The sequence below is a fragment of the Lycium ferocissimum genome, chromosome 10, assembly GCF_029784015.1.
Source record: "Lycium ferocissimum isolate CSIRO_LF1 chromosome 10, AGI_CSIRO_Lferr_CH_V1, whole genome shotgun sequence".
Lineage (NCBI taxonomy): Eukaryota > Viridiplantae > Streptophyta > Magnoliopsida > Solanales > Solanaceae > Lycium > Lycium ferocissimum.
The window spans coordinates 29334492-29355159 of record NC_081351.1 but is presented as its reverse complement, the minus strand read 5'-3'; the positions used below and the strand labels follow the sequence as shown (position 1 = coordinate 29355159).

Sequence of the window (20668 nt, the reverse complement as noted above, 5' to 3'; positions counted from 1 at the left end):
TTTCAATATAAATAGTTCAACTCATTAAGTTTTGTCCCATTTTTTGCAACTTCTCTTTACAACGCGGATAGTAGTTTGCTTGTAAAAAACTTGATAATATAAAAAAATCTTAGTAGGATTGTGTATAAAATTTAAAATTTATAACGTTATAGCCACGCTCACACCTCGTCCACACACTTTACAAAACATAAACAAAGAAGAATTAAATGAAATTAAAACATTGAAATTAATATTGCTATTTGATATATTCAACTTAAAATTTATTGTGAATTAAATGACAAAGTAGGCATGAAGTTTGACTTTTGACATTGATAAACACAAAGTTACTACAACTAACACCCAACTATAAACAAAAGAAGCATAATAACGTTTAAATTTCATTAATATATCAAATAAACAAAATTAACCGTGATAGGCTTATTGGATTTATTTTTTTGGACAAAATGTTCTATTTAAATAGGCTTATATGAAAGTACTATAACCCCACAAGTTTTTCTTAATAAAATAATTTTTAAAATAGAAAAAGAAATTCTTAACTCTTTAACTTGAAATAACAGTGACATCATAGTAATGGAGATATATATATAAAAGAGTAGATTAAGGGATCATTTGGTTTGGAATCCCGTCGTTTTTGGTTTATAATTTTACGTCCAGTATGGAATTGCTAATATCAAGATTTCAGTATAAAATTTATACGGATTTACTATTATCAATAACTATTTATTAGATACATATAGTCCTATATTTTATATTGAGATTAGTATCCTAATTCTGGTAACCAAACGATCCCTAAGTTAAGTAGCACTATGCTTCGATGTTGGAGCCTTAGGTTCATATTTTTGATTAATTATTTGGTATTCGTAACTCACTTACTCAATTCCTAAATTTTCGTCACACATGACCCACTTAAGAGGAAAGTAGTCCATATTAAAGATTTCTCTATTATCATGACTCGAATCTAAAATCTCTAATTAAGCAATCTCATCCCATCTTGTGGTGTCAAGTTCAATTTCATTTCTCGTAATTCCACTTAAAATGAAAAAGATGCCTTGGGATATTTTTAGGGTGTCAATTATGGTCCAAAAATTAATGGCCCACCCAATCGTCCAAAATTTTACAGGTTGGGCTCAAGTTAATTTCATATTGGGCTGATTTTAGCCCAACAACAATAACAACAAGGAGGGAGGGGGGGAACATATTTAGGCAGTATTTAAAAAATATTTACATAATAGTAGCAGCATTAGTTAGTTTATCATTCTATGGCAACCAAATATTAGCACATAAAGTAACTTCCAAATAAAAATCCCTAAATTTCAATTGGATCCTATTTTGCTGGTCAAAGTTCTATCTTCCACCACAGCCATTCCATTCCTTTTTGTGTTCCTTTTCTCGTGTCCTTCTTTCTTATTTTTTTTTTTACACATGCAAATTCTTCCTTTTGTTCCTTTCTTTGAATATGAACATGTCATAACTTTAATTGGTGGTACTTGCATATTTTCTATTTCAACAATATATGAAACAAAATATGTATTAGTGGTATATATTAAGTATAATTCACATCTTATTATTATTATTATTATTATTATTATTATTATTATTATTATTATTATACATACCATGTATATTTTTAATATACCGTATGGTTATGTATGTTGTACCATGCATATTTTATTATACCACGTATGTATTTACATATTATACCATGTATATCTTTATTATATATACCGTATGGTTATATATGTTATACTATGCATATTTTATTATACCACCTATGTATTTATATGTTATACCATGTATATTTTTATTATACCGTGTATATATTCAAGGTATAACATATACTATAACCAAACTGAAAACAAGGATCATTGATTGTAAATGAATTCCTTAAATAGTGGAGACTATAATGATGAAAGTGAAAGGATTAGGATTATTAGTCGTATACTATTCTTTTAATTAGTGAAAAAGATGATGACGAAAGAGAAATTGATATGTATTAATCAGGATTTAAATGAATTCCTTAATTAGTGGATTCTTTTTTATCCGTGAGTTATCTTAAGAGTTACAACAATAACAATAACAACGTACCCAGTGAAATATAAAATGTGGGGTCTAGAGAGGGTAAAGTGTGCGCAGACCTTACCCGTACAATGTAGGGAGACTGTTTTCGAAATACCCTACAAGAGAAAAGCATGGCAAAAAAAGGTTGAGATAACAAGCAGAATTTAAAGCAGTATTTAAATGAAATAAGAAGATCAAAGATCATGATAAACAATCTGAAAAAGGAATAGATAAATAAAATACTAAGCATACAAGGAATAACAGATATTAAGCAGTAAAATCAAAGACAAGAAACTATAGGGCAAAACTGAGAATACTAAGTAGAATGACGAAAAAAATACTTATCCTACTGGGAAGGAAAATAATACTAGTCCTACAACTAGCCTTCTATCCTGATCCTCAATCTCCACACCCTCCTACCTGGGATCATGTCCTTTGTAAGCTGAAGCATTTCCATGTCCTGCCTGATCACCTCTCCCCAATACTTCTTCGGCCTACCTCTACCTCTCCTCCAGCCCTCCATCGACAACCTCTAACATCTCCTCATCGGGCATCTGTGTCTCTCCACTAGACATGACTGGACCATCTCAGTCTCGCCTCTCGCATCTTGTCTGCCACAGAGGCAACTCCCATCTTTTCCCGAATAATGTCATTTCTAACCTTATTTCTTCAAGTAAGCCCACACATCCATCTCAACATCCTCATCTCCGCCACTTTCATCTTTTAGACATGAGAGTTCTTGACTGACCAACACTCCACTCCATATAACAATGTCGGTCTAACCACTACTCTGCATAACTTCCCTTTAAGTTTTGGTGGTACTATCTTAAGAGTTAAGATATGCTAAATTCGGAAAAAGATATGTCATTTTAGGAATAAACAAAAAGTACTATCATTTATTATAATATACTTAGAGAAGTGATTTATCGTGTAAAAATCTCCAATAAGAAACCCAAAATTTCACAAATGGGGTCTCTCTTATAGCAGATGACGTACGTTGCATTACCTCTACCTTTTATAAAGATTGATCGATTTTTAGCCCAATTCAACATAACTCATTTTAAAGTGATCGTCAATTTAGCCCAATTCTAAGTTTGGGTGTGTTTGATATGAAGGAAAATATATTTCACGAAAAAAGTTTTACTCAAAAATATTTTCCACGAAAAGTGTTTTCCTCGAAAATATTTTCAACATTTTAATTTCACGGAAAATATTTTGGAAAATGGTTTTCTCAAAAATATTTTCCACGGAAGATGTTTTCCTCGAGAATATTTTAACTAAAAGTGTTTTCCTAGAAACTATCTTCAACATTTTAATTCCACGGAAAATATTTTGAAAAATGTTTTCCTCGAAAACAGTCATGACCCAGCCCAAATAACTTTTGGGTCAATCTTAGCCCAACTCAATTATTAACTTAGCCTATTTTGATTTGCTCAATCTCAGCCCAACCTTCCCATTTGACGATCTTTGGTATTTTGGTAATTAAAACAAAATAGGACTCACATGTATATTTTAAAACTATAGTGGCAAAGATGGATATTCACCAGTTTTCTGGCTAAACGCCGCACACTAGAAACCCTAGCACTGCCCAAAACCCCTATTTAAACAACATTTTCTCCTATACTTCTTCGATCAGTATGCTAGGCAGCAAAAATTAGTCATATTCCTTTGCTTTTCTTCCTCAATTGAGTTTGCAGAAAGTAGAGATACATGTAACATACAATTTTTGTTTTTTTCATACTTGTTGTTTATAGTATAGCATCGGATTTACCCTCTTCTTGTGTTAGATGATGTGAACAAGGAGATAAAACCGATGCATAAACTTAAATGGTTGGCTTACCAGCTCATTGCATACTTATAATTATTGCCTTTGTGCCAAATGGTCCTACCAAAATTCTAAAATTTTCCAATTTTTTTTCTAAATCTGATGATTTTTTTAATGATTTATCATATGGCATATGATGATTCACTGTAATTACTGAATAATCATGTCGATTATTTACTCCGCTTATTATCTGATGCTATTCTATTTCTTAGATATAGATCTATTTTTTTTTCCCGGAATCTGTTGATTTTTGTATGATTTATCCTAAGGCAGATGATGATATAATGTAAATACTGAATAATCATGTCGATTATTTACTCCGCTTATTATCTGATGTCATTCTAGAAAATAATATTTTTTCATTGGTAATTTTTTTTGTTTTTTGCTTTTTTTGTTTGGAGTTGTGGAGGCAAATGATGTTAAAACAAAATCTTATACTACACACTGAAATTAAATGAAGAAAACTAACTCTCAACTAGTTTTCTGATGCCTTCTAAAGTGTTATTTTGTTTGAAAATATTTTGTACTACTTGTTTGTTCTTTTACTTATTTTACACTGTTTTTTAATGTGTTAACTAAATTAATTTGTTGGCTTAATGATGAGATACAAGCAGACGGGCGGTCTGAACTGATGCCATGTTGATTGTCTGCATAACTTCCTTTTATGGAATTTCTCTGAAAGTTAATAGCTAGTACTACTATTATTTACAAAATAAATTTGATTTTTTGATATATAATTTTTCGAATATGGGTTTGTTGAAATTTCTTGTTTTATATGGTTGCAGTGATGAGTTGCTGAAATTATGTCTGGACTTATGATAATCCATGATTAGCTAATTGCAATTTCTGAGCAGCTTTCTTGTTTTAATGCTTTGTTATGCATAAATTTTGGCTTGTTTGGTGAGAAAATGTCCAAAAGAGTCCTTTATCTTTAAGGATCGCTTATATATTATATGCAGCACTAATAATGATATTAGCCGACCTTCTAAATCCATGTATATATCTTGCAACGCGGTTGTTAGGTGCTCCACAAATGACAGTAGTTGTGCGCCAAACTGCTCAAAGGATGAGTGGTTTGGCGCACAAGTATCTGTCTTTGCCCTTGCACTTGCATTGCAGAGATGTACATTGGTTTATGAGGCCGGTTGAGATCAGAGTTGCCATACGCAGGAATGCCATAGGTCTTGAGAACCAGAAGATCTTGTGATTGAAGCTTAGTTAGTTGATATGAGTTTCTATCTTCATTTGTTGCATTCTTTCAGTTTATATCCTTGTTACTCCCTTAAGTTTGCAACTGTGGAAGTACATTCAGTAACCTTAATCAGTTTGTTTCAAAAAATACAGCAAAGATAGAATCCAAACCCAATACTAGATGAGATATAGTTTAAATTTTGAAGCACCTTAACTGGAAGCTTGCAGTCATTCCATCTGGTTAAAGTTTCTATATATATATATATATATATATATATATATATATTCTCTGTTTGCACCGAGTAAATGAATGTAGGACATACGACATTTATCTTGGTTATAAACGTTTGTACTTATTGATAGTTAATTCATGATGTGTAATTTTCATTTTAATTTGTTGACTACAGTCTGCAACATATGTTTACTGCTTGTACTAAAAGTGTATCAACACTGGTCAATGTAAAAGGCGAAACACGTTGATAAAAACATTCCAATATCAATCTAATGTATAATTCACCCAAGCTGTGGATAATGCCATTGTTGAATGCGGGTGATCTTTAAGAATGGTTTTGGCAGCGGCTGGCCTTGAACTTTTGTACCCACTTGTTTAATGAACAAAACTTTAAACTTAGCAAGTTTTGACTTTTGATTTTTAAGGTTTCCCTTGGGACATCAATCTTTTGATGTGGTTTTCATAAGAATTTGATATGAATACTCTATGGTGACAAATTAATTTTTTGTAGGACTAGCAACACAATTGCGTCTTTAGATGTTTTGTATAACTAGTTCAACTAGAATTTTGTGATTATGAATTATAAAAAAGATAATTTATTGTGTGTTGAAAAAAAAAGTTGCAAATTTAATTAATTGTTAACTATAAATATACAAGTTGGGCAGAACTTACTATGTTTTGCCGTATAAGTAAAACTGTCATTCCAACCATGGTTCAAAATTGTGTGAAAAGTGAGGTATCAAATTACGGTTCGATCGGTTATTTTTTAAAATTGTACAATACCAATTTTGCAGTTACTCTATCGTGTATAACTAAAATAAGACTTTTTGAAACTGTCCCATCGTCTCGGTTTCGCTTCGGTTTCGATTTGATTCGGTTAATTTTCGATTTTTAAACGTAATCTGACGGCTATCGCAACAATAACTAAATATTAGATACATATAGTCCTAAATTTTATATTGAGATTAGTATCCTATAGAAATGTGATATATTTGAATAAATGGTATTGTTGAAATTTTCTTGTTTTATCTGGTGCAGTGGTGAGTTGCTGAAATTGTGTCTAGACTTGTGATAATTCATGATTAGCTAATTGCAATTTCTGAGCAGCTTTCTTGTTTTAGTGCTTTGTTATGCATAAATTTTGGCTTGTTTGGTGAGAAAATGTCCAAAGTGTCCTTTACCTTTAAGGATCGCTTGTATAGTATATGGAGCACTAATAATGATTTAAGACGACCTTCTAAATCCATGTATATATCTTGCAACGCGGTTGTTAAGGTGCTCCAGAAATGACAGTATTTGTGTGCGTAACTGCTCAAAGGATGAGTAGTTTAGCGCACAAGTATCTGCCACATTGCATAGATATACATTGGCTTACGAGGTCGGTTGAGATCAGAGTTGCCATAAGCAGGAATACCACAGGTCCTGAGAACCAGAAGATCTTGTGATTGAAGCTTAGTCCTGTATTCATTTGTTGCATTCTGTTAATTTATGTCCTTGTTAGTCCCTTAAAGTTTGTAATTGTTGAAATACATTTAGTATGCCCTAATAGAAATCGTGATATTTTGATGGCATATCATTGTGACTAAGCATAATAAGAATAATTCATCTTGATCATCAGTCAGTGAATGCTAATCTTGATAGGTGTAAGTTATAAATGGCGTAAAGTGCAAAGAACTCGATTTTTCACATAATTGTCAATGGTTGCGACAAGATGCATGTAGTGAGTCATTTGGAGTATCATTCGAATTCAGTAATTTAATTAGTTTGTATCAAAGACTAACACCAAAGATAGAATCCAAACCCAATAGTAGAAGAGATGTAGTTTAAATTTTGAAGCTACCTTAACTGGGAGCTTGCAGTCATACTACTTGGGTAAAGTTTCTATTTGTATTCTGGGTTTGCACCAAGTACATGAATGTGGGACATGGGACATTTATCTTGGTTATTTATTAATAGTTAATTCATGATGTGTAATTTTCATTTTAATTTGGTGGCCGCAGTCTGCAACATATCTAATTCTTCAAGGTTACTGCCTTTACTAAAAGGAAATCAACACTAGGTCAATGTAAAGAGCGGAATACTTGGATAAAAACATTACAATATCAATCTAATGTGCAATGCATCCAAACCATGGATAATGCCATTGTCGAATACTGGTGATTTACAAGAATGGTTTTGGAAGCGGCGGCCTTGAACTTTTGTACCACTTATTTAATTTACAAAACTTCAAACTTAATAAGTTTTGACTTTTGATTTTGAAGGTTCCCATGTGACATCAATCTCTGGAAGGGTAACTTGCAGTTTTCATAAGAATTTGTTATGAACACTCTATGGTGAAACAAATTAACTTTTTGTAGGACTCGCAACATAATTGTCTTTATATGTTTTGTATAACTAGTTCAACTAGAATTTTGATATTATGAATTCTGAATTATAAAAAAGATAATTTATTGGGTTTTGGACAAAATATATATTTGTATTGGGTTTTGGACAAATATACATTTGCAAATTAAATGAATTTTTAACTATAAATATACAATTTGGGCAGAACTTACTATGTTTTGCCAAACCTATAAGCAAAACTGTAATTTCACCCCTGGTTCAAAATAGAGTGAAAAGTATTACAAGGTTGTGTAGTTACCTAAGTAGTTTGGAATTAAAACATTGGAGTAATTGATTGTGGGAACTTTCTTAATACTGTAACTCACTTTCAATTTTTACCTCATCATATAGTATGTATATCTTCACAGAACTGGTACGAGCTGAGCAACAACCTTAACTAGTTTAAAACAGAGATGAAATTAGGATTTTGAGTTTATGAATTCTGAATTATAAAAAAGTGGGCTTACTGGATTTTGAATAAATTAGTTCTACATATTAAATAAATTTTTAAACATAAGTATAAAAGTTGGATGAAAATTAATGAGTTCTGCCGAACCTCTAACCAAAATTATAACTCCGCCCTAAGTTCTGAACATTGGGATTTCATTTCAAGACAAACTAGAGTGGAAAATATTAGTACGCACGCTGTTCGAAACATAGTTGGTTGATTGATTTGGAACTTTCTTAATATTGTAACTCACCTTCAATATTAATTTATTTGTTTGTTTCCGCAAATCTGGAATGAGGCGAGTAGCTACCTTTTGTATACTAACAGAAGTTCTCCCAAACCATCACACTTTAGAAGTTGTCAAAAGTTATTAAAAGAGGGATTGTGAACCATCTTTACTAAAGAAAAGGATTACAACTTTTAAAAAGTAAAGTTTGTTATTGAGAAGAAAAGCGGAGTTACAATAAACAAACTCTCCCCATTTTTTTTGCTGTCAAAATCTGAATTGTACGAAGTTTGATTAAAAAAATAATTCTTTCGAAAATTGTTAACTGTGTCATAATATTTGTGTTACAATAAACATTTTGAAATGTATAGTTTAAAATATTTTATAGTATTTCGCATCTATAGAAATCATGTGAATATTTTTGTCAATATTTTTGCTTTTGAGATTTAAATTATGTGAACTTTGATCAATATTTTAAAATATATTTAAATATTATATTGGCATAAGAAGAAGTGCAACTTGTACTACTTTTCTTATAACGTTTTGAAATCTAAATATTAATTTTAAGATATTGAATTGATCCAGTAGAATTAATGAAATTTAGTTGAATTGACTCCTAAGGAATACTGTCACTTGAAGAGTTTGACAAAACAAATGTGAAAAGGCAAATATCGTACAATTTCGTCAGAACAGAAAGCTGTTAACACTTGTCATGTTTGGTATTTGTAGCATTTTCCAAAATGGATTTCTTTCATCACAACTAAGGGTGTCAACCGGTTCCAACCGAACCGGTTATGGAACTTGTTAAGGAACCGGCCGGTTCGGTTAAACCGGAACAGCTTTTTAACCGTTCGTTAAAAAACTGGAACCGCTTAACGTTCCGGTTTAACCGCCCGGTTATCGAAAAGTTTAAACTCCAAACCGGAACTGTCCGGTTTGGAGTGTTTAAAATATGTTTTTTTTTTGTTTTTTGTATTATATATATATATTATAGTATTTATTTGTATATTGTAGGTATATTTACATATGTTATACAACTTTATAATTAAAGTTTAAATATTTATCGACTAACAAAATTAACAAAGAAGTCGCACAGAATACGGAATAGTGTTTTTCGTATACATATATATGTATAACTTACATATACTTATATATATGTATAACTTAATATATATAGTATATATACTTATATACTACATATACTTATATATATGTATAACTTAATATATATACTATATATATGTATAACTTAATATATATACTAAATATATGTATAACTTAATATATATACATATATACTATATATATACTTAATATATATACTAAATATGTGGATAACTTAATATATATACTATATATATGTATATATATGTACTATATACTATATATACTTATATATAGGTATAACTTAATATATATATATATATATACATATATACTATATATACTATATATACTTAATATATATACTAAATATATGTATAACTTAATATATATACATATATACTATATATACTAAATATGTGTATAACTATATATACTTAATATATATACTAAATATATGTATAACTTAATATATATACTAAATATGTGGATAACTTAATATATATACTATATATACTTATATATAGGTATAACTTAATATATATACTATATATACATATATATATATATACTATATATACTTAATATATATACTAAATATATGTATAACTTAATATATATACTAAATATGTGGATAACTTAATATATATACTATATATACTATATATACTTATATATAGGTATAACTTAATATATATACTATATATACTATATATACTTAATATATATACTAAATATATGTATAACTTAATATATATACTATATATATATTAAGTTATACATATATATGTATAACTTACATATACTATATATACTTACTTATATACTATATATACTTATATATAGTATATACTATATATACTTATATATGTTTAAGTATACTATATAACTTAATATACTTATAAGTATATTCTTAGTATATTTTAGGTATATTCCTAACTTAATAAAAGTAAAAATATGAACACAAGTAAATAGAAGTAAGCTCAATGAGCCATATTTTTATTCATTCTTGGATAACATTTATTTGCAAGTTGTATTTTTTTTTAACTTGCAAATAATACATGAGTTGTACAAAAATAGTAGAATAATAAAATCACCAATTTTGAACCATTTCGTTAATTTCCCCACATCATATTCGGTCATGGAAATATCTTCAAAGTCTTCCATTTGGTCCGGTCCACTAGCTATCAAATCTTCAATTTCTTCCTCTTCGCCTTCCTCCGCTTCGAGTTTTGGTTGCGTCGCTCCGATCTAATCCAATCTCGAATGCACACTAGTACTTGCAAGCTAAAGCCGGATAATGAATGTCTATGGTCTCCAATTTGTCGTCTTCCTTGGCTAAATGCGCTCTCAGAAGCCACGGTTGATACTTGAACCGTAAGGATATCTCGAGCCATTCTTGAAAGTACCGGATAGCTTGCCTTGTACTTCTTCCACCATGCTAAGACGTCCACCTCATCCAAGTTGGTTGATATCTACATTTGGGTGCATCAAATAAAAGTTATATTCATCAAAGTTTGCGGTAGAAGAAGAAGTTATCGTGAATGTAAAACTTTAAACCCGACAAACCCTTTTTGCTACTTTGAGAAGTAGTAGGGCGTGAGCAACGGGTGCCGCACGTTCTTCCAAACTAGAATAATGAGTAAAAACTTTTCTAAACTCATCATCAATAGCGAGTTCGGCCAAATAAAGATGGTTGAGTTCCCGCTTCAATTTCTAAAAATGTATAAATTTGACTAACCAAATTTTTAGTATAAGGCAGCTTTTAAACAAGGATTTAAAAGGGAACCCAATATAAATAAAGTTGGGATGGGAAAAAAATACTTCTTAAATTTGATTATCATTTCAAAAATAGCCACTTGATAATCGGGTTTATGTTTATACTCTTGTAAAACTCTAGCTATTTCCGCTAAGTAGGCTAAAATTCCGCCACGTGGGATAAAATTGTCTAGAAAAAGCAAGAGTTGCATTATTAAAATTTTCTAAGAGTTCAATACATTCTTTAACATCTTCCCAATGCATAAAATTTAACCAATCCCGACTATCGGTATTATATTTTGTGAACTTGTTGTATGGGAATCCTATACTCATATGCTTGTTGTAGCATAATGTAAGTGTAGTTCCACCTAGTCTCAATTTCTATTTGAATTTTCCTAGGTCTAAGGTTATTTTCCACACAAGCATTCTTAAAATCTCTAATTCTTCCCCTATTAGCATTCTGAAAAGAAAAACGCAACATTTCTAACTTTTTAACATGAAGATCATCAAAATGCTCAAGACCATCTTTAACAATTAAATTTAAAATGTGACAACTACATCTTACATGAAAAATATTTTTAGAGGAGGGTTTATTTCTTTTTTTTAAAAGACCAACCGCCTTTGTATTATTAGAAGCATTATCTAAAGCAATACAAAGTGTTTTTCTATAAATGTTAAAAAATCTCATAATAGTAGACATTGAATCGGCTAAAAATTTTCCATCGTGACGACCTTTTCCTTCGTCATATAAAAAAGCTATAATTCTTTTTTGCATAACTTCAGTTGTCATCAACCCAATGACATGTAATAGCAAAAAAATCTAAATGGTTAATACTAAGACCCAAATCAGCGGTAAGACAAACATTACAATTTAAAGAATTAAATACGTGGCGCAAATAAAATCTATATTTTTTAAACAAATCTATAACATCGGCTCTACAAGTACTTCTAGGAATACCCTCAAATAACGGATTATAACAACGTTGAATGTAAGTAACAAACCCCAAACCCGAGGGAAAGGAAAATGGTAAACAATCATAAGCTATCATTTTAGCTATTTCTACGCGTTCTTTTTTCTTGTCATACTTAAAATTTCTACCGGTTCATGGTCTATCGTCATTTGAATCCCCCCCACATTTGAACCCGTTTGCTCTCCCCAAGCATCCATATGTTTGGTTCTTATATGAGAATTTAGTGTACCCGTTCCACCATCCTTACCAGTTCCTTACTTAAAACTAAATACTTGTCCACATATGTTACATGTAGCTGATTGGCTTTCCTATTCTTAGTCATAAATTTCCAAATTTTAGCCGTTGGCTTACGAGTTCTAGGCGGTTTGTCTTGTGTATGTGATTGTGCGGACATATATCTCTATGGGATTTTCGGGGGGTTGTGTTTCATCATCATCATTAAGTCTTCATTAAAAGTGTCGGTAAAATGTTGTTGCATTGCCTCATGACCTAAAAGTGGATTATTTCCACCAACATCAATACCTACATTAGGTGTTTCTTCCACAAATGTTTCCTCATTAAGCGCACCTCTAACAATACGACTACTACTACCGGCACCACGTCTTAATCTCTTTGACATTATTAAATAGAATTAATTTAAATCACAATCAAATAAATCACAAGAAAATAAATTACAACAAATTAAATTGCGTAAATTAAATTGCGTAAATTAAATTGCGTAAATTAAATTGCTAGAATTAAATTGCGAAAAATAAAGATAGAGTTGGAACGAAGGTACCAAATTGCCGGATTAATTTCCAGCAAAGTCGAGTATTTACTAGAATTGCAAATCCACCAAAGCTACTTCGGATTGTTGCAAAATCACCAACTCCACCAACAATATTATAATTGCAAAATTAATAATTGAAAGTTGAAACTATAATAAGACTTTGTGGCTAGTTATTGCAAAATAATTATAATTGAGAGATTGAGATTTGAGAGAAAGATGAAGAAGAGTGAATTGGTGTGAATTAAAATGAAAATGAAGAAGGGTTTATATAGGGGTGGGGGATGGGTTAAAGTGTTAAAAAAAAAAAATTTGGGGGCCAAAAATTAACAAAATGGCCGCTTAAAACGGCCATTTTTGCAAATGGACCGCGTTCAACGGTCCATTAACGGCTGGCCCAACGGCTATTTTTTTTTTTTTTAATTTTCACCGGTTAAACCGGTTTAACCGGTCCGGTTCCGGTTTTACCGGTTTAACCGGTTCCGGTTCCTAAAATATTGGAACCGGACCGGTATACAATTAAACGGTTAACCGGAACCGGTTAACCGGTTCTACCGGTTCCGGTTTAACCGGTCCGGTTACAAAAACCGGTGCTTGCCCAACCGGTTGACATCCTTAATCACAACACAAATGCTATCCAAAGTTCTGGCTATTTACAGGGAGCTGTTCACAAATTTGACAAATAATTTATCTTCTTGTTATATCGTAGTAATACATTTGATAAAAAAAATATATATATCTAAGTATCATTTTGTGAAAGAATTTAATTATATTGCCCAAATTGGAAGTATTATGAGTTGTACTACTTTCAAGTGATAATTTATGCTACATGTATTCTTTGTATTGTAGACAACCGTGTTGGACTAGTGTCATATGAATATTACTAATTAGTACAAATACTTTAAATACATTTAAGGCCAAACCCATCGGGAGCCACCTAAGGTGCTCCAGATCTTTCATTTAGACACCTCAAGTACGACCTTTTCCATTTAGACATCTGAACTTGAATTAAAATGTGTTATTAGACACCTTTTGCAGAGGTGGCAATGTGCGTGTCCTTCACATTTTTTTGGAGCGTGAAAGAGAATAATTTTGTGTTTTTTTTTTTTTTTTTCTCCTTCATCTTCTTCCTCCCTCCTACCACTTTCTTCACCATATCCACCATAATTTCACCTTTCCATAATTCAAAATCAATTGAAGGAGCTATCAAAATCAACGGTTTGTTAGTTTGGATTGAATGTAGCATATCTCCATTGAAGAAGAAAGTCAAGCCGCCATTGTCAAGCTCAAAGCTTCCAATTTGAATTTTCGGGTTGCCTCGAAACGGGCTCCATTTTCGGTGGGTGATATCTCAAAAGAAGCCGGAACGTCGAGAGGAGTTCGAATCCGAAATTTGGTGCTATTTGGTTGAGAGATTTGAGGAACTCGCGATTAACGTAACTTAAAGCTTCAAATTCGAAAATCAAATTTCCGAATTGAAGGATGTTAAAAACAAAAAAAATAATGAAATGGGGGCTATAGATTAGTGCCAAATTTTGAATTATATGCTTCCAAAATGGATCAAAATCTAATGAAAACAAAAAAATAAAAATGGAGCCATTAGAAGAAAAAAAAAATGGTGCTCAGCAGTAGTAGAGCAGAAACGGGGAAGGAGGGGTGGAGTAGGGTACGTGGGGGAGGGTTTAGAAAAGTAGGTAATTTATTTATTTATTTTGGTGAAAAATAATTTTTTCCTTTTCTTTTTTCTTGTAATTGATTTTTAAATTATTATTTTACACCCAATTGCCACATGTCCTATTTTAATTAGTCACCCTACCACGTCATTGCGAGTGGATGACACTCATTTTGCAATTTTAGGCGATTGCGAAAAAAGTGTCTAAATGAAACACCAGTTGTCCACTTGAGATGTAAATGGAATAAAGGTCGGCTTGAGGTGTTCGAGTGAAAGAAGCTGAACTAATTACAGCGTAGGTAATTTTGCATGATAGGTTTGGCCTACATTTAAAATTAAGCAAAAAAGGTGCACATATCCATATCATATAATCACACGCATCCGTATATCGATTGCCGAGTTCACCTAACAATACCATGATAAGTTTTAACCCAAATCTAGCATTAGCTTTTTTCTTCTTTCAATATTCGGTGTTTGAGATCTACTAATCTTATAAATTTAGATTCGTCTTCTCTAAAGAGGTATGAAGTTTTTTATTAATAAATTATCAACTATTAGAATTTAAACTCGAGACACCATTCTTTGTTGGCAGGTTTAGCACTAGTTACAGACAAAATTGAAACTATGTAGACCCGAAACAGTACAATTATCCCTGTGAAAAATGCCAATACAAAAACGAACTTTTAGTATATGAATTGTTGAACTTCTTTTACATAAAAAAATCACAAAATAAAATATTATTGAATCTTCCGACGATTCATTATAATATTGATTTTCTTCATCTTGTCAAAAAGTTTCTTAGTTTCGTTACCGCGTTAAACAGATACCAAAAGTTGAATGTTAGCTGACCCACCAAGTCTTAATAAAGCCCACACAAAGGCATTGACGGCACAAGAAGTCCAATGTATTCAACAAACCCCACATGCCCTGTTCTATTATCCTTCACATTCCTTATGGCTAATGCATACACTGACGCCAAAATGAAAAAAATAATAATAACATATCTAGTGTATTTACTGCAGTAGTAGGCGAAGGATAGGATAGGCGCTTATTACTCACGTCGTGAAGATAGAGAGGCTTTTTCCGAAAGACTCTTGGCCCAAGTAACATATACAGTGTATTTCTACAAGTGGAGCTTGGAGAGAGTAGAGAGTCATACTCCTATCTCGGTGAGATAGATAGACTTTTTTCGAAAGACTGTTGGTTTAAGTAACGCATAACAAAACAATTTGACAAAAAAATACAGAAGTAAATAAGGTATAGCAAAAAAGACATGACGAATAGTAGGGAGAGCGTAATATAGCACTCAAAACAAAATAATGTGATAACAAAAGCATGAGAAATAACTAGTAACAAAAGTCCAAGCACAAGAAACTACGAGATAATGTTGATACTATCCACCAATCATATTCTGTAGGGAGAGAGATAACGCTTAACTACCGTCTGTCCTAAACTGCAACATCCATATTCTCCTATCTAAGTTCTGTCCTCGGTAGGCTGAACATGCACCAATAAGCAAAAGAAACAAAAAGAAAAAAGTTTTTAAAAAAAAAAAAAAAAAAAAGGAAAATTGCATACAGTGAGAACACACTAATTTGTTAATGGCACTGTCCCACTCACTCTACTCTACTCTTGTCGGTGGTTACTTTATGAATCCCTTCATCTCCTCTCATTTTTCTGTTCACTTCCACACGCTGTTCCTTAAACTTATGTCCTAACATCACCTCTATTTAATACACTCCCATCATCTTCTTGATTCAGAAAAACTCTCCTCTGCACATAAAGATCTTATTTTTATTCAATTTTGTCTTCAAAAAAATAATCATGAGAATATACCAAGAAATGAAAGATGAAGAAGCTCAATCAAGAAATAGTAGTACTACAAATACAGCAACAACAACACCAGTTTCAACAATAGCACCATTAGCAGTAACATCAACTGCAAAGAAAGATCAAGGATTTAATGGGTTATTTGGTAAAGGAAAATACAAATTGTGGGTATTGGCTGCAATTTTATTGCTAGCTTTTTGGTCTATGTTTACTGGCTCACTTACTCTAAGTCTCAACTGGTCAACTGCAAATCTCAGCCGTTTATCTGATACCTCTGATTTCTTGATCCATGAAGATCTTGATATTCTGGTACTCTCTCTAATCTCCTTTATTTTTCCTTTTTTCTTTGATGGGTCATTTTGCTAAAAGGCAAAATCATAACTAAGAAACAGATTTGATTTTTGCTACATGGGTTATTTACTTAAAGGCAAATCATAAGTAACTAAGAAAAATATTTGATTTTTAAATAACTAAGAAAAAAAGATTTGAGTTTGCTACATAGGTTATTTACTTAAAGGCAAATCATAAGTAACTAAGAAAAATATTTGATTTTTAAATAACTAAGAAAAAAAGATTTGAGTTTGCTACATAGGTTATTTACTTAAAGGCAAATCATAAGTAACTAAGAAAAATATTTGATTTTTAAATAACTAAGAAAAAAATATTTGAGTTTGCTACATGGGTCATTAACTTAAAAGCCAAATCATAAGTAGCTAAGAAAATATTTGATTTTTGCTACATGGGTCATTTACTATAAGGTAAATTATAAGTAAACTAAGAAAAAAAAATTGATTTTTTGTAAGATGGGTCATTTAGTAAATTATAAGTAAACTAAGAAAAAAAATTGATTTTTTGCAAGATGGGTCATTTACAAAAAGGCAAAACATAAGTAACTAAGAAAAAAGATTTGATTTTTGCTACATGGGTCATTTACTAAAAGGCAAATTATAGGTAAACTGAGAAAAAAAGATTTGATTTTTGCTACATGGGGTCATTTACTATAAGGCAAATCATAAGTATACTAAGAAAAAAATGAATTGATTATTGCTAGATGAGTCACTTATTAGAAGGCAAATCATAGTAATTAACTAAGAAAAAAGATTTGATTTTTGCTACATGTGTCATTTTACTATAAGGTAAATTATAAGTAAACTAAGAAAAAAAGTTTTGATTTTTGCTACATGGGTCATTTTGCTAAAAGGCAAATCATAAGTAACTAAGAAACAAGATTTGATTTTTGCGAGATGGGTCATTTAAAGCAAATGGAGTAATAAGTAACTAAGGAAAAAGATTGGATTATTGCTAGATGGTTCATTTACTTAAAGGCAAATCATAAGTAACTAAGAAACAAGATTTGATTTTTGCGAGATGGGTCATTTAAAGCAAATGGAGTAATAAGTAACTAAGGAAAAAGATTGGATTTTTGCTAGATGGTTCATTTACTTAAAGGCAAATCATAAGTAACTAAGAAAAAGATCTATTATTGCTAGATGGGCTATAAGGTAAATTATACGTAAACTAAGAAAAAGGTTTTGATTTTTGCTACATGGGTTATTTTGCTAAAAGGCAAAACATAGGTATCTAAAAAAAGAATTGATTTTTGCTAGATGTACTATAAGGCAAATCATAAGTAACTAAGAAAAAAGATTATTTTTTGTAGTATATTTAGCAGACTCAGCTTGTTTGGTACTGAGATTAGTTGATTATTGGCAGTATTAGGAGTACATTTCAGGTCAATTCACCTTAAAAGTCCTTTCCTTTTTTGCTTTTTCCTCTTTCTGTTCTTTTTTTTTTTTTCAACTTTAGATGATGGATCCGATTTTATGTGGGGGTCTTTGATCTCTTGAAAATAGATCATTTTGTGTGTTAAAATGTTAACTTGAATTTTATTTCTTTGGTAGGTCATCTACTATTGGGATAATCATAAGTAGTTAAGAAAAAGAATTGATTTTTGCTAGATGTTGTAGTAGTATTATTAGCCAAGTAGGAGTGCATTCCAGGTCAATGCAGCTCAAAAGTTCTTTTCTTTTTTGCTTTTACTCTTTCTAATCTTCTTTGTATACTTTTAAATAATGAGTTTTCTTTTCGAGGGTCTTTGATTTCATGTTTCACCATTTCATGTGTTAAAATGTTGAATTGATTTTCTTTGATGGGTCATTTACTATAAAGCAAATCCTAAGTTACTAAGATTAAAATAAAAAATAAAAAGGTTGATATTTTTGCAGATGTAGTAGTATTATAGTAAGCTCATTTAACTAGTTTGAGTTTAAGATATATGATTGGAGCACGTGGGTATATTTCAGGTTAATTTAGCTTCTTTTTTTTTTTTTTTTTTTTAATTTGTGGCTTTCCTCTTTCTAATATTTTTTTTCTACTTCAGAGTTTAGATGATGTGATTTCTTATATGGGGTCTTGAAATTACACCATTTTGTGTGTTAAAATGTTGAATTTTATCTACTGATTTTTAGGTATTGGAGGAAAGAGAGAAAATGGTGAAACATATGTGGGATGTGTACACACAGAGTAGCAGAATTAGGTTGCCTAAGTTCTGGCAAGACGCTTTCCAAGCAGCGTACCTAGATTTGACGAGTGATTCACCAGCCATCCGAGACACTGCTGTTTCGGAGATTGCCAAAATGTCCCTGCGTTCCACTTCCACTTATGAATCACCTTCCAACAAGCACACAGAACCAAGGTAAATTTTTTCAATCAGACTTGTTTTATTGTATATTATATCAAACATCCAAACTAGTCGAGATCAGGCTGTATGAGTTCTTGATATACGTTCCGCTCTAACAGTAAATTAAGGGGTTCTTGAATGTTTGTTCTTCTCTTTACTGTTTCTTATCATGTCGGATGAGGATTAATTATGGAATTAGCTTTTAGAAAGAAACCTACTCTTGAGGGGCAACCTAAAATTGTAAAATAATAGTTCAAAGTTTTTCTGAGAACTATGAGTTCTTAGGTTCAAATCTCAGATGAGGATACAACACTTGGTGATTTCTTCCTATCTGTCCAAGCCATCACAGAGAGAGTAACCCGGTACCCTTGAATTAGTCGAGGTGCGCGCAAGCTGGCCCGGACATCACAGTCTTGAAAAAAAGAGTAGTTCAAAGTTTTCCTAGAACACCAAAGGTTGAAACTGAATCTACAGTAGAATTTGCTTATAACAAACTACTCTTTACTGCTTTTTATCATATGAGATGATGATTCTTTTATGGGGTTACTGAGAAAACAACTTATCCTGAAGGGGCAACCTAATAAAGTGTAGAAGGGTAGTTCAAAGTTTTCCTAAAATAGGTTGAAACTGAATCTACAGTAGGATTTACTTCTAACAAGCAACTCTTTACTGTTTTATATCACATGGGGTGGTTATTTTTGTGGGTCTCCTTTGAAAGCAACTTATCTTGAAGGGGCAACTTAAAAAATGTGTAAGGGTAGTTCAAAGGTTTCCTAAGATTTGAAACTGTACACTAGAATTTGTTGAAGTGTGAGACTATCTCATCTAAAAGCTTAAGCACGAGGGTGGGTAGTTCAAAGTTTTCCTAAAATCCCTAAGATTCGAAACTAATTCTACATTAGAATTTGTTGAAGTGTGTGATCATATGATCTAAAACCTTAAGCATGTCTTTTTGATAGAGGGTGACGGTGAAATTCGAACCAAGGAGAGGACACATTTATTTATTTGATTATATTCTCAACAGAATTTACATCTAACAAACTACTGTTGGATCTGGTTGGTTATAAATATGAACAGAGAAGCAGAGAAAGAAAAAGGATCGAAAAGCCAGGCGAAGACGATGACTACAAAGCAAAAGCAATAATGGGGAGGGCAATGGTTCTATTGAGATGAAGGTAGATGCAGACTTGTGGTTGAACGCAATTCTTCTTGGTGGTCAAAGCTTTTTTACTTGTATTTATACTACTGCTAGAGCTTTATTTAGATATATCATAAGATCAAAGTTTAGTGAAGGCAAAGGTCTTCCTTTTGATTGTTCCCAGTTAATAATACCATTTCAAAGCCAGTTGGTTAATTTTGTTGTTGACCCTAAATCTATTTTTCTTATTTGGTAGCTCCAAGTCATGTTGTTTCTCTTCATTATAGTACTCAAATTACCTACTTTGACTTCTTCCGCTTTAAATCATTTACCTTACCTTCTCTTGATTGAACTGAAATAACACTTCATTATTCAAAGATTAGAGCA

The 20668-nt window shown here is 31.4% G+C and overlaps 1 protein-coding gene and 3 non-coding genes across 6 annotated transcripts; all 4 read left to right on the top strand.

The window, feature by feature from the left end:
* The first annotated feature begins 4008 nt into the window (after positions 1 to 4008).
* LOC132035683 (small nucleolar RNA R16) lies at positions 4009 to 4084 on the top strand. Its single transcript, XR_009409403.1, has one exon. It is a non-coding gene; the product is annotated as a small nucleolar RNA R16 (small nucleolar RNA).
* A 64-nt stretch (positions 4085 to 4148) lies between these two features.
* LOC132035686 (small nucleolar RNA R16) lies at positions 4149 to 4224 on the top strand. The gene has a single exon (XR_009409405.1). It is a non-coding gene; the product is annotated as a small nucleolar RNA R16 (small nucleolar RNA).
* Positions 4225 to 4288: 64 nt separating this feature from the next.
* LOC132035684 (small nucleolar RNA R16) lies at positions 4289 to 4377 on the top strand. The gene has a single exon (XR_009409404.1). It is a non-coding gene; the product is annotated as a small nucleolar RNA R16 (small nucleolar RNA).
* Positions 4378 to 16277: 11900 nt separating this feature from the next.
* Positions 16278 to 20591, top strand: LOC132033246 (uncharacterized). 3 transcript variants are annotated; one of them, XM_059423165.1, is made up of 3 exons: positions 16278 to 16772; positions 18932 to 19158; positions 20168 to 20591. In XM_059423165.1, the coding sequence occupies exons 1-3, from the start codon at positions 16458 to 16460 to the stop codon at positions 20178 to 20180; spliced, it is 555 nt and encodes a 184-aa protein (XP_059279148.1). In that variant the 5' UTR covers positions 16278 to 16457; the 3' UTR covers positions 20181 to 20591. The 3 variants fall into 3 exon arrangements, with proteins under 3 accessions (XP_059279148.1, XP_059279149.1, XP_059279147.1); XM_059423166.1 differs by having other exon boundaries at positions 20103 to 20230; XM_059423164.1 differs by having other exon boundaries at positions 16293 to 16772; positions 20221 to 20591.
* The last annotated feature ends 77 nt before the right edge of the window (positions 20592 to 20668 follow it).

Bases quoted from the DNA above. Each gene is read 5' to 3' on its own strand.
- LOC132033246 (XM_059423164.1), top strand. From the start codon at position 16,458: ATGAGAATATACCAAGAAATGAAAGATGAAGAAGCTCAATCAAGAAAT. The intron at 16,773-18,931 runs GTACTCTCTCTA...ACTGATTTTTAG, and splicing joins ATGAAGATCTTGATATTCTG to GTATTGGAGGAAAGAGAGAA. The intron at 19,159-20,220 runs GTAAATTTTTTC...AAATATGAACAG, and splicing joins AACAAGCACACAGAACCAAG to AGAAGCAGAGAAAGAAAAAG.